The sequence below is a fragment of the Styela clava genome, chromosome 8 (assembly GCF_964204865.1).
Source record: "Styela clava chromosome 8, kaStyClav1.hap1.2, whole genome shotgun sequence".
Lineage (NCBI taxonomy): Eukaryota > Metazoa > Chordata > Ascidiacea > Stolidobranchia > Styelidae > Styela > Styela clava.
The window spans coordinates 17,141,101-17,156,402 of NC_135257.1; the positions used below are offsets into that span (position 1 = coordinate 17,141,101).

A 15,302-nucleotide genomic window follows, 5' to 3' on the forward strand; every position below is an offset into this window, starting at 1 on the left:
AGTTCTTAAGAAATATCCAATAGGCGCCAACCTGGTTCTTCAGAAATATCCAATAGGCGCCAACCTGGTTCTTCAGAAATATCCAATAGGCGCCAACTTAGTTCTCCTGAAATATCCAATAAGCGCAAACTTAGTTCTCCTGAAATATCCAATAAGCGCAAACTTAGTTCTCCTGAAATATCCAATAGGCGCCAACTTAGTTCTTCAGAAATATCCAATAGGCGCCAACTTGGTTCTTCAGAAATATCCAATAGGCGCCCAGCCAACTTAGTTCCTCAGAAATATCCAATAAGCGCCAACTCAGTTCTTCAGAAATATCCAATAGGCGCCAACTTAGTTCTCCTGAAATATCCAATAGGCGCCATTTTAGTTCTTCAGAAATATCCAATAGGCGCCAACTTGGTTCTTCAGAAATATCCAATAAGCGCCAACTCAGTTCTTCAGAAATATTCAATAGGCGCCAACTTAGTTCTCCTGAAATATCCAATAAGCGCAAACTTAGTTCTTCAGAAACATCCAATAGGCGCCAACTTGGTTCTTCAGAAATATCCAATAGGCGCCAACTCAGTTCTTGAGAAATATCCAATAGGCGCCAACCTGGTTCTTCAGAAATATCCAATAGGCGCCATCCTGGTTCTTCAGAAATATCCAGTAGGCGCCAACTTAGTTCTTAAGAAATATCCAATAGGCGCCAACTTGATTCTTCAGAAATATCCAATAAGCGCCAACTCAGTTCTTAAGAAATATCCAATAGGCGACAACTTAGTTCTTAAGAAATATCCAATAGGCGCCAACTTGATTCTTCAGAAATATCCAATAAGTGCCAACTCAGTTCTTAAGAAATATCCAATAGGCGCCAACGTGGTTCTTCAGAAATATCCAATAGGCGCCAACCTGGTTCTTAAGAAATATCCAATAGGCGCCAACCTGGTTCTTCAGAAATATCCAATAGGCGCCAACCTGGTTCTTCAGAAATATCCAATAGGCGCCAACTTAGTTCTTCAAAAATATCCAATAGGCGCCAACTTAGTTCTTCAAAAATATCCAATAAGCGCCAACTCAGTTCTTAAGAAATATCCAATAGGCGCCAACTTAGTTCTTCAAAAATATCCAATAGGCGCCAACTCAGTTCTTAAGAAATATCCAATAGGCGACAACTTAGTTCTTCAAAAATATCCAATAGGCGCCAACTCAGTTCTTAAGAAATATCCAATAGGCGACAACTTAGTTCTTAAGAAATATCCAATAGGCGCCAACTTGATTCTTCAGAAATATCCAATAAGCGCCAACTTAGTTCTTCAGAAATATCCAATAGGCGCCAACTTAGTTCTCCAGAAATATCCAATAGGCGCCAACTTAGTTCTCCAGAAATATCCGATAGGCGCCAACTTAGTTCTCCAGAAATATCCAATAGGCGCCAACTTGATTCTTCAGAAATATCCAATAGGCGCCAACTTCTTGGTTCATACAGAAATATGCAATAGGCTCCAACCTATGATGTCACAGTGCTCCACAACAGCTGATCGTTGATAATACGAGAAATGTGATAGCTGAAAATCTTATTTGAAAGAACTATTCTTCGGCTATTGGCAATAATCTGTCCACAAAATAATTAAATTAACGTTCGGTGGAATATATGAAACATAAAACTGTCTGTGCGCGTATTTCTTGATAAATATCCAATAAGCGCCAATCTATGATGTCATAGTACCCCACAACAGATTATCTTGGATAGCGTGAGAAATGTGTTGCTGAAAATCTTTTTTTGGTGAATCGTGCTTTGGCTATTGACAATAAACTGCATAGAAATTAACCAAATTAACGTTTGGTCGAAACTATCATAGCTCACTATGCAGTTTGTTTAATTCAAGACAAATCGTCATTGTATTTAGTAGGATGAGACTACTACCGTTACGCGTACAGAAACTCGAAAACAACTTTTGATTAAAACATGAGAAATGACTTATAACAAGCGTAAAGTATAAGGATAAAAATATCCTAATATGAGCAGCATATAACATAAGACATAAAACTGCCGGTGAGGAGTTTTTGAGAAATATCCAATAGGCCCCAACTCAACTCTTCAGAAATATCCAATAGGCGCCAATCTATAATGCCATAGTGCTCCACAACAGCTGATCGTTGATAATACGAGAAATGTGATGGCTGAAAATCTTATTTGAAAGAACTATTCTTCGGCTATTGGCAATAACTGTCCACAAAATAATCAAATTAACGTTTGGTGGAATATATAAAACATAAAACTGCCTGTGCGCGTAGATCTCGATGAATATTCAATAGGCGCCAATCTATGATGTGATAGTGCTCCACAACAGCTGATCGTTAATAATACGAGAAATGTGAGGGCTGGAAATATTATTTGAAAGAACTATTCCACGTTTATTAGCAATAATCTGCCAAAAAAATAATCAAATTAACGTTTTGTGGAATATATGAAACATAAAACTGCCTGCGCGCGTAGTTCTCGATGAATATCCAATAGGCGCCAATCTATGATGTCATAGTTCCCCACAACAGCTGATCGTTGATAATACAAGAAATGCGATGGCCAAAAATCTTATTTGAAAAAACTTTTTTTTGGCTATTGGCAATAATCTGTCCACAAAATGATCAAAAAAATCATGCATCAGTGTATAACAGTCTTTTATCGAGTAAATATCCTGAAATCGTGCAGCTATGTGGGACCAATAGTGATAGTATCACAATTGAAGTGATGGCTGTTCAACAGCAGCGAGGAAATGAACGTGGGTACTTCGCTATAGTCAATGCCCTGGATCCCTGTATACTGACGTATTGCAATAAATTTAATGAAGGGCTCGAAATGGCATTCATTCAATATGATATTGACGTTTGTTGGAGTCACATTAAACCTTATTCGGTTGAAGATTAAAAAAGAATGGAGAAATTGAGAACTTGGAAGATGTCATATTATTCCACCATGAACACCGATGGTACTGTCAATCTACAATAGCATCCGTGACCTATTTCCAAATACAACCTTGCCCACTGGTGACAACAAAATTAGAAGTGTTCCAAATGAAACATATTGCAAATTAAGCGGAAACACATCCAAAATTTCGACGGGCGGTACGTATAAAATCTACCTGGACAAATTCATAATTTTAATTTTGAAGCCGGATAAGCTTGATATTTCATTATTCTTTCACACGATTATGCATAAAATGGCCCATGTCATGGTGCCGATAGAAACAGCCAGTCAAGCACATGCAAAAGAATTATAAAAATGTGGAATATTCATTCTAAGGCTTTTTAAATTGCATCGAAAAATGTCACCTGAGCAGTGGCAGTGTTTTCCAGTAATTGACAAGTCAATTCTTAATAAGTCAGTATGATGGAATATTTAATATTTTCACATGTAATGAAAATACCTTTATCGAACTCAAGTTACAAGTACAAGCTAACAATTAAAATGTGTAACTATACAATCTTGCTGGCATTTATTTCGTAGTATATAATGTTGTGCCATTTTAATGCTCTAAAACTGCGGTTCCCAAACTATGGGTCACGACTCACTGGTGGGTCGCAAGGGTAATCTCAGTGGGTCGTGAAAAGATGTAGAAAGCTTTGATCAATTATACTGGTTATTGGGATCGGTGGCAAAGCAAATTTCAAAATAAACTGCAGCTTTTCAAGTTTTTACGTCTAAAACTATATGACATTGAAATAAATGTCAAGTCTATTATGGAAAATAGCAAGAAACAATTTCATCTTTTTCACTAGCTTCACTGAAAATTCAATTTGAGAAATTAAATTTGTTTCCTCCAATGTCTTGTTAATTTGTTAAAGTTAATAGGGTCGCCATAAGCTGTGGTAAAAAATAGTGGGTCCCAACTCTAAAAAGTTTGGGAACCACTGCTCCAAAGTCTAAAATATTATCTTATTTCTTTACAACAGGAGTTTTCGAATGGTGCGACACGGCGCACTGACGAGTCATTTTAATTTTGCTTCGCACAAATATTTAATAGTCATACTTTACTGACTGTAGGTATGCATATTTAAATAAACTTACATAACTGTAGTCAATAATTACTGATCAAATCAAACCACAATGTTACTTTCTGAGTTCAAGATTAGTTCAATTTAGTGATACCGAAAAATTTGTGAATATTCAGCTTGTACCAAAAATGATACAAACGGTTTGTCCAAGAGCTTAACAATGCTAAGTAATCACGTCTCATAAAGCTAACCAAACTTGATTTGCAGTGTTTCTCTTACGTAAAGTCTTACCGCTGAATGATGTTCAGATCATGGAATGATGTTCATATCATTTTTATATCTACTTTACGCTAGTTGCCAGTCATTTTTTTATATTGTTGGTTGGTTATACTGTTGGTTGTGATTATTTTTAATGGATAATACACTTTTGTGGTTTATTGTTTTTATAATTAAATTACACATGAAGGGGCACAAAAGTCTTCAGTGCTTAGGGCACCAAAGGGGCTTAATCCGCCCCTGACAAGACACAATGAAAACGTATCGAACGCGCCACTCTCAGCCCCTTTATCCACGAATAAGACACATGCATTAATCAGCTTCTTCTTTATACACTTGGCAAAGAACAGCGATTTTCTTAAATGAATAAAACACAATTGATCAACTTGCATATATATTCCGATCCGGGTGGCTAATACAATTACGATATATAACAGATAAGTAAACAGTCCACAATACGGACAAATATCTGCGGCTCTTACACAATGAATACGTGATGCGAAAATGACCGAAAAAAAAAACGCTTAACAAGACAACAGATAAAATTACTAATTTACGCTACAAGCAAAGGAAAAAAAAGGTAATAATGGGTCGACAATGATTGGTTACACGCAGCGCACGATGCACTGTATACAGAGGCAAAATGTAGGATAAAATTGTAAACAACGTACCACGAGAAGCTGACATTGTACGCTTCGAACAAATAACATGTTACTTGTCACTAGAGACTAAATGATGCTAATATCTCAATATATAATATGACATATATTTTATACTTATCGTAAGTAACTGCAACAAAAGTCGTTTTGGAGTTTCTGAGAGGTATTTTCAAAACCCTAACCCTAACACACTTATTATATCATATGTATATCTAATTGGCTGTACATGCATATGACTTGGCAGTATTTGTACATCACCAAAATGGCTGTATTTGGATGTTAATTGGCTGTATATGGATATGACCTTGGCTCTATATAAATATTTAGTTGGCGCTATATGTATATTTAGTTGGCGCTATATGTATATTTTATGCTGTATATGTATATCACGTTACCAACCCACTCGATCATCTTGCCAATGCAGACTAAAAAGTTTGCCGTAGCTTAGAGTTCAGCAAAAAATTAGGGTTGTGGCAGGACAAATATAGTTACATTTAAATAAAAAAAATTCTGAGCAAATATCACTAACCGGCCTACCGACTCATCGGGTCATCCCCATCTCAGAGTTAAGTAATGCTTGCCATCTTATTGATTTACAATGGTTAGTTTAGTACTACACATTGCTAAGACATCATCTCCATCAAAACTAACAAACTTTTCGATTTTTCACCTTCTGATTTCTTTCTCAAGATTGTTCTCCAAAATTTCTTGTTTAAACTTTTCGAAAATATTATTTTGATGTGAAGTGTACAAACCGTGATTACTGAATTCCTTACAATACATTCTTTTCCAATCTCAAATGGACGCAATTATGTTGTTATAATGTCTCTAACCAAATGTAATCGTAGATACTTAATGCAATGAACTGGATATCGTTATTAAACATTTTGAATTACTGACATTTTAAGTATGCATGGTGCATTTATTAGCTATTCTTTGAAATTAATCAATTTTTTTCCTGGTACTCAAGCCTATATTTCCAACTTGTTGTTTATCAGTCTATCATAATTCATCGCTCCCTTTTAAAAGGATTTGAAGCTGGGTAACATACGAAGCCTTCCAAAGTGCTTCGCCGTCTCGTACGTGTACCGAGTATATCCAGGTACAGACACTGCAGTGACGGAAATAAACAAAATGTGCGAGACGCACGGACAGGACCGCTCCAGAAGTATGTGTATCAAAATGACGCACAACCTGATAACTGTTCAGGTTGTGCGCCATTTTGGTACACATACATCGGGAGTACCCAGACATGAGCTAAGATTTAAAAGTAGAACGAAATAAGGGAACGAAAACCTGGCAAGATAACTTAAAATAAATTAGACAAACAATACCTCCACGCCTGTGATCTAGTCCAGATTGATAATAGCATACTTTGAACTAACCCAGAAACGTGCCCAAACGTTATCGGGTATATTGAATAGGAATCGTTGCTATTGTCATATACAGTGAACTACAAGCATAATTTTTATAGCGAACTTTACTGCTGTGTGAACTATAAATAATGAATTCATACATAACTCCAAGTATGCGTCTATAACTGGCAATGGCTGAACTGGAAAACCCAATCTGGCTTTGGTATGAATTTATAATATCTATAACAGAAATAAACAAATAATATAAATAAATCACCTATAACGGTAATGGTATTTAAAAAGGCAGAAGGCGTATGGCAGAACTTAAACTGGATTTGCTTACACACATAGCAATTATAATATAGCCCATTTTGTAGAATGAGGTCCTAAAATGACAGGGGTGAGTAAATAAAACGAATTAATTGCTTATAACGGAAATTATTCACTTTCTTGAGACAATAAACTGCAAGGAATAAAAAGGAATACTAAGGATTTGCCTGCATACATGGAAATACGTAGCCCAAGAGTGGGTTCCAACTAGCGATTGGTGTTAAACTGATTTTACTGGCTCAGATCGGGATCTTCTTTTTCGAATCACTTTCAAATCGAAAATTTTGACCGTATATATATCCAAGTGTATAATGACTGTATAAAAATGTATATATCCAAATAGTTTTTATGTGGATTTTTCAATTATTGAAATCGATATTTCTTCTTAAGTCGTTCAAATTTTCTCCGACCATGATTGTAAACTTCATATTCATGTCGCAAAAGTGAATTCTTTAAATTATCAATTGAGGTTTGAGATTGAATACCTTTCCGCCTAGTATCTGTCTCCTTCCGCCATCTTTTACCACTTCGCTTATATTATTTTAATGCTTCAGTGAAATAATTTAAAAGCATTTTTTCAAATAACTGTAATGTATTTTCAAATTCTTTTGTTAGTCCAATTGCTTAGTAATGGCAATGGGTTTCTCAGATACGAAGTGAACATACTTTTCGTTTTGCAAAATTGTTGTTTTATTTGTTATTACTTAATAATTAAAGAGATACAAAAAACTGATTTACAAACCTATGTTAAGGGCTTTTCTTCAAATTTTAGCTAAGCTGGAATGCTTTATATAAACTATATTTTATTATTTTTTTTTATTTAAATTGAATCAACTAAACAAATTTTCAAATTAATTCGTGGTACAAGGTTCATTGGTTTTGAGAAAGGAGATTGGATTTAAAATTTCTTGAATGTTTCTCAATCAAACACATCTGGCATTTACATCAAAGCCATGAGCAAAGTAACAAACACTATTTTTGAATCCATCTGAAATATGAAAATAAAAAATAACAAAATAGTATTTCTACAAAATCTGTACGCACTCTGTAGTACTAAGGTTTTGGCAAGGGGGTTATGAGACCATCGCTAAGTCGAAGAATTGTTTGATATAATTCTTATCTTAGCGATAGGACTCATTATTTCATTCTGTTTTGGTTTATTGAAAACATTATTTGTAGTTCAGATATCTACGAATAGTTTAATCCGACAATAGAACATGTCGATCCCTCAATCACTGTTCGAGCCTATTTCTGACCAAAGCGTAGTAATGATCTGTAACCAGTAAGACCATCTGTATATAGTAGTCTATGAGCATCTCCCATCGGTGGCTTCTTGCACATGACTTTATGCGGAGCAATGTGAAATAAATAGAATCGCCATTTGAGTAAACTGACATCCAATTTGTCTTATTGCGCAAAATTTTGCAATTTCCAGTTCGTTCTTAACATTCGTCGGGCAAACTTATATCTATAGACGTAACTTATCGCGTCTAAAAACCCAATTAGTGGGTTGGATGTGGATGTGATAGTGGTTTGGCGCTGGATGTGATGGCACTAAATCGTAATCTTACTCAAAACCTCAACCAGTTTTGTGTTTCTATTAGGTCATATATAGGAGCCATAGCCGAAAAGATTTGAATAAACATTTAAATAAAATCTCTTTCGTTCCGTCTGGCGGATTACGCTTGCACATACAGTCTTGTGAAATATTTCTTTTTAGATAATTCCATTTTCCCAGGACTGAAAAATGCTTAAACCTACTCTCAAGAAATTTGGTGGTTGCTTGCTTACTTACGACCTTGTTCGAAAATCCCAGTACCAGTGTAAATCAATATTTAATAATCAGTATTTTGATGATCGAAGACTAAGGACCAATGAACATCTCACTCAGAGCTTGGTTCGGTAAACCAGGGAAATCCAATCCATAACATATAATGACTTAAACAACTTAGTGAATGCTGAGTGGACGAAGTGTACATGACTTCGTTTAAAAACGAAGTAAACCTCTTCCGGCTCATAAATGTAGTAGTAGCCTGAAAATTCTTTGGTGCTACTTTGGTATGCGATCAAACGCATAGTAATCTTTTCTCAAGTTTATTAGATTCTATTGCGTTACGCAATGCGTCAGTATTGGAACGAATAATTACTATCCAACATTTGCTCAATTTTCTGGAATTCTTAAAGACTAAAAAGCCACGCATGGCAAAACCCCAATCAAAAAAATATATTGCTATGTGACATAATATACATATATATGTGTTATGTTATATTAATAACATGCAAAATTTAATCAAAGAGTAAAAGCTCGGAGAATATATATACAAGCATTCAGCAATAGCAATATCACATAAGTGTTATTAAATCAATGTAATTAGTTGTAAGTTTATAGCGGAGTTTTACGCCTGATAGGCCGTGATTGGTATTGCAATGTTTAAGAACTAATTTTAATAAAATCGGACGTAAATTTGTTCACCAAGTTTAAGTCTCGTTTAACCTTTCTTTTATTAGATTGATTTGATTTGATATTAACTTGCTGCATTTATTTTACAAATTATTTCAATCCCGGTCATTTCATTTTCTATTTCAACCCTATCAACCGAAAGAAATTTTATAGAAAGTTGCAAACGAATTTCTTTGTATATTTACAAATTGGCAGAGAGCAAAACAAATATATGTTTTTTTACAAGTGCCTACTTGTAATCATTGTTAAGGCCAAAAATCTAAAACAAATTGGAAGCATTTTTATGAAAATATCAACTGTTGAAAGCGTCATGTTATATATAACATGCAATACATTTATGTCACATATACTTGTCACATTTGCCAATATTAGGTTTCTCACTATCACAGGAAACCTTTTTCAATACTCCGATTGTGTGAGAAGAAAGTAAAGAAGGATTTTCACAAATATACCAAGAATGATGAATTCGGTAAAAAAGGTTTATTCATCTGGCGGAGCAAGGATGTCTTCCGGTCATCAGTATAGATATGTTGTGGGAATAGTGAGCCAGCTTTCCACGCGATATAATCGGGAATGGCAACTTATCGTCAAAACTAAGTGAAACAGTGTTAAAATGTGTTTCACCAAATACAGAATTTGAAATATAATTCAAACATAAGGACATCTTGAATACATTGAATTCTATTTTTCACAAATGACGCCGTGAAATTTGCTTGTAGGTGGATCGTTTCCCATTCCTTGTCTGCTGGATGATGGGTCAGTTTGAACGTGGATATACAAACCTGATTCTCCTGCGTTCGGAAATCCACCAGTCCACCACTTGACATACGACGCCCTTGTTCCGTCTCGCATGAGTACTGCATTCGTCTGTTTAATACAGATTTTAAAGTATGACAAATGATTTAATTTAGAAATCCTATCCATAAGATGTAATTTAACATTAGAATCGTTCCAAATTCCAATAATAAAAAAAATTTAACATAAAATTTATTACATCGTGTTGCGGAAAATGTTCGTGGTAAGCTACTTACTGATATATCGACTTGCATGCCTGTCCAGATAAACGTATCTGCCGATATTTTTCTGCGAATATCAGCCATCAGGTCGTTCAGATGTTGCTCGTTATAAACATTTGCAGGAAGCCCATTGTTTACTCCACAAATTCTTTTCGCTTCATCCACATTGATATCCTTAGATGAATGCACTACTGACCAGAAGCAATGACCTAGATATTGTACGGGACAAAGTCCTGTAGAAAAACAATGCAAAATTTTCCGTTAAACTTTCCGTTTTTCTAGCATTGGAGACTTAAGAATAAATCAGGCAACGTCAACTACTAGAGTTTGGTCGCTTGAATGACATAACATGTGGATCCTAATACTGCTTTGGCCACTTATAATAACTCTACTAATTCTGTTCGTTTCACTTTTAGCTTAAGGTTTGTGATTTAGTTTTTAAATAAATTAAAAGTGTTAAACGTTTTCATACAGACAAATACAAATAAACACTAATATTATATTAAATCATTTATCTCTCTATAACGCAGAAACTTGTTTATTTATAAGATCGTTCAATCTGTTAATGATAGTCTTTGTGCATATTTTATAATAAACGTTGATGATTGTCATTATAGGTTTATTTCTCTTGTGTTGATTACTGTTACGAAATAAATCCACAGATACTTCGTCAGAAATAGCTTTTTTTGATAGTTTACCTTGTAACTTCAGCTGCCTGTGAGGATCGGAAACAGTTCTATTCATTTTTCGAATCATTTCTTCCATTTTATTTATTCTTCCAACCAATCCCGTGTTCACTTTATTGCATTCTGTAAAGTAAGATGAAATCTTTTACACGACCCAGCCTACTAACTAAACACATATTATATTGTAATTTAACCAGAAAACAAGTAGGCTACATGCGTATCAAAGAAATATAAAAGACATCGCTGGAGTGTGCATTCTAGTGGCAATAGAGCTGACATAATCTCAAGTTTAAGATACTGGTCACACCACATTCCAATAAAATGAGAGACATTTGTGCAAACTTTTGTTCAAAGAAAAGGCTCGAAAAACGTTTATCGGCACAAGCTGTATCATAGATTAACCGAAACTAGGCTTCGAAAATTGGGACTTGTCGTATTATCCTAATTTCTATGATTTATTGATATTATTTCGAAAAAAATAAATAGAGGTTCCCATTGTTTTCATATTTGGCATAATTTCGACACAAAATTATGGAAAAATACCGTAAACACGACTTCTCGACAACGTTAAATTATCAAACAATTTCAATGAATTTTTTATTCGAATTCGACTGCACTCTTGCCACACGATGAAGATGTCTGTTTGTTTGTTGTATACTGATAAAAGCAAATAATCTTAATTATAACCTGAATATTCCATTCAAAAAAGTTTTTTATTTTTTTTCTCTGGAACACCGGTTATCAGGCTTAGATTAGATTTTGTCCATATTATTCTGAAACTTACCGATTTCGACATTTTCTTGAATTGCTCGGTTTATTCTTCTATAATCAACTTCTCCGGACGATCCCTTTAATCCTGCTGGGCCAACATCGCCTTTGGCGCCTCGTTTTCCTGGTCTAGAAGAATACGGATTTCTGAAATATAAATGTAATCAACCAGTGTGAATCAACAGTAAATTTAGATTTTGTAAAATGCATTATGGCTAATTAAAGTAACCTATATTTCAATATATTATTTTATATTTCAGTAATTTTTTTAAAATTTTAGTTAGGGAAAGCAATAGAATATAATATATATATATAAATATCCTGGTATCGTCCGAAAATCGGTGTTTCCATAACGAGTCACGTATGTCAAGACCTGTTTTATTTGTATTTTTATGCGGTGTTTTCATGTCTAAGATGATTTTCGCCGAACAAATAATCCTTTCTACGCAGACACGGAATGGTTTAGAAGAATGGAAACAATTTATTGCACCTCTGGTGAGTTGGTGTATTGCAGGACATGGAAATTGAGATCCTATAGTTTTATCTCTCATGAATTTCGGTCGATTGGATTACCGCTTATTAGACTGTAAGGCACTGAACCGCCCAAGGACTACTAGGCAGTGGTGGGATTCAGCCGGTTCCCACCGGTTCTATAGAACCGTCTCACGGAATTTTATAAGATTAGAGAACCGGTTAGCATTACTGGTTTATTTGCTAAAAAAAAAGATGATTTTTGAAACAGAACCGGCTGAAAAATATGACTTTTGTGATGGAACAGGCTGACAAAAAATTTGAATCCCACCACTGCTTCTAGGGTGTCTCTAGTCTAACTCTAAATCATTATAATCGCAACCATAATCATAAGATGGTAACATATATCTTACCTTGTACGTTCAATCACAGATTCTTCTTCTTTGACATTTATGGCTTCCAGTTGTTCCAGTTAGCCCTTAGATTAGACTCTAGGACACTGAACCATTCAGAAGGTACTACGATGTTTCAAACACAAATGATCACCATAATATTACAACTAATTCCTTACCTTGTTCTTCCAATCCAAGATTGTACTTCTTCGTTATGTATGTCTTCAAGTTGCATGCAGATGCGTTGTTGATTCACTCCATTTGCCATGCAAGCGACAAACAAGGCGAAGAAGAGCAGTTGAACAATTTTCATCGAAGCCATTTTTATTTGAAACTGCAAAAACAAAATCACGATTGTAATCATCTAAATTCTAAAATACAACACGCGTCGAAAAGCCTACCATTAAAAAGCCAAAACCTAATTGGATTTATATGAGAGTTTACTATACTAAGTTTACTATTCTGTAATTATTTGGACAATTTGTAACTTGAATAATTTAAATTTTGTATGTAGCTGTTTTTTATTTAAAAAATGAGGAGCACAAAATTCTTTTCCTTGGGCAGTAGTTTGCCCATCCCTGTCGTATTATATTTCATTTGTGATGCCTCTGTCCGTCCTTTACAAAGGCGTCAAATTATTATATTATTATAATTAAAATGATAATAATCTATAATACATAAATAATCTAATACAGATTTTATCGCTTTCTTATCGTTTTCAAAACATAAAAGGCATTAATTAACTATGGTAAAAAGATTTTTTAAATAAAAATAGAGTTTTAATTTCTTTCATGAGTAATTGTTAGAGTTTTCCAATTTCAGGCAAACTGATTTATTGGGCCGTATTCAATTTTCCAACCTTTCAAACAGAAATATTCGGAAAAGAGTATAATTAAAATGATTGAAAATAAAACAAATTTTACTTCTTATAATTAAAACCGCTGGAATTATTTAACACGTTAACCTGATTTAAAAACAGAGAAAAAAAATGAGGAATAGTTCCAACTTTAAAAGTAAATACCCCAATAATATTGAGGCGTTAACTTTTAGCCTGCTTTCTTGCCTCCAAAAAACAAACATGCAACTTCACAAATAGATATTACTGACAATTTACCTTTGATTTAGTTTGTCCTTGTTATCACTTGCCCCAGTTTATACCAATCTGCTTGCCGGATTTAGCAAATAATTTGCAATGTTTGTTATCGCGGCTTATATAAGAGACGAAAGTTTTTCTTGTCGCTGAAATTTATTTTAACATTGATAAAGGTTTATGAGAGAGACAATTGTTTTGTGCGAAGCCTCTCGAAGTTAGTAAAAATGTTTTTAGATGAATGGGCCTACTGAAACGATCGTTCCGCCATACTTAAAACAGTTGGTAACATGCAAGGTAATGCGATGGACAAAAAGAGTGACTACGAGTTGTGAGTCAGCGCGGATTCGTATTTTCTAACTACCCAAATTTCTAGAGTTTGGAACTAGATAGCGATCGCAGACCGCCGACTTATCAATCTTGCGGTTTCGATTCCTTCGCTCTGACTCAATAGTGACACCGCGTCTCCCATCACTAATTAATTAATAACTTGATATATTTATAACACATCCATCCCAATCAATAGGCTTCTGGTCCGAGGTATTATAAATGCACATGCAAAATTTGGAGCAGATTCAACCTCGCTTCCGTGAGATATCGCGTAACATACGAAAGTGAAACAAAAATACCTATTAACATACTTAGCGATCGAGATCGATAAGTAATGATTCAAACTACATATTATCCATTGCATCCATGCAATAACATCGGTGGCGACTCATGTCGACTGTTGCATAATGTATTTGAATATACAGTAACTGATGCAAAGGAAAAGCTATAGGAAAACCCGTTCAAGAATATTTCTGAATAAGATAACATATTTCAATACGTCATGTCACGGTTAAGTTGACAAATCTGTGCATGAATAATTAATTGTTTTTTTATTACTTAGTTTAAAAGCGAAATGTCTATAAAATTCAGAGGATTTTAGTAGAGCTGTTTTCGAGTTTTCGTTCAGAGTTCAAATTTTCTCTGAAGAACATCGTAAAACATTGAAATTTTTCATATCAGTAAGGCAATTGAAATGACAAATGTTCGCGTAAAAGATTAAGGAGGTTTAGATTCCCAAGATAAAAAAAAACCTGGTGTATATAAAACCGGAAAAATTCAAGGAGTTTTGTTTTCTAGTTTTTGACAAATCTTATTATGAGAAAGTTGTGCGATATCAATTAACAACATGATAAACAAAATTCCATATTTTTACGCACAAAGTTTCCTAAAGTTTCTCAATTTAAACTTGACTACGTGAGGAATCTATCTTATCCAAGTATACATCGTACTTATATCAATATTTGCTGATATTTTTATTACCGGATGGCAAGCTAGCAACGCAGTGGTATTGCATGTTTTGACTTGAATTGAAATTAACAATAACAATCTATTCAATTTTAAAATTTGAAATTGCCTCGCGCTGGATTGCAGATCGACTTTTGACAAAACAAATAAGGTGCTCCAGAAGCATGCGTACCAAGATGTCGCACAACCTGAATCCTAACAGGTACACACATACTATGTTCAGGTTGTGCGCCATCTTGATGCGCATACTTCTGGAGGTCCACAAATAAATATGACACCTGAAAGCAAGGCACATGTAGACATAATTGTATCGAAAATATTGATTTTTTCTAAATAATAGTCAAAGCATTAGCGCTTCACAAGACAAAAGCCAACAGTTCATAATTTCTTTACAATACTTCTCCAAATTTTTATCGTGAGAAAATTTGAAATTATTTAGAAATACTCTAATTTGAAAATACATTTCCACATCATATATTTGCTGATACATTTTGAATTTTTAAAGCAGTAAAACAATAATCGAA

At 34.4% G+C, this 15,302-nt stretch overlaps 1 protein-coding gene across 1 annotated transcript; it reads right to left on the reverse strand.

Annotated features, from left to right (window-relative positions):
* Positions 1–8,796: 8,796 nt before the first annotated feature.
* Positions 8,797–13,569, reverse strand: LOC120345958 (uncharacterized). The gene is made up of 6 exons (XM_078115270.1): positions 13,507–13,569; positions 12,572–12,726; positions 11,546–11,676; positions 10,774–10,884; positions 10,091–10,308; positions 8,797–9,926 (listed from the first exon to the last, which is right to left on the reverse strand). The coding sequence occupies exons 2-6, from the start codon at positions 12,712–12,714 to the stop codon at positions 9,741–9,743; spliced, it is 789 nt and encodes a 262-aa protein (XP_077971396.1). The 5' UTR covers positions 12,715–12,726; positions 13,507–13,569; the 3' UTR covers positions 8,797–9,740.
* Positions 13,570–15,302: the final 1,733 nt, after the last annotated feature.

Excerpts from the sequence above, each read along its gene's own strand:
- LOC120345958 (XM_078115270.1), bottom strand. The coding sequence starts at position 12,714 with ATGGCTTCGATGAAAATTGTTCAACTGCTCTTCTTCGCCTTGTTTGTC. Across the intron at positions 11,677-12,571 it reads TCTTGGATTGGAAGAACAAG|AAATCCGTATTCTTCTAGAC; the intron begins GTAAGGAATTAG and ends TTTATATTTCAG. Across the intron at positions 10,309-10,773 it reads CAGGCAGCTGAAGTTACAAG|GACTTTGTCCCGTACAATAT; the intron begins GTAAACTATCAA and ends GTTTTTCTACAG.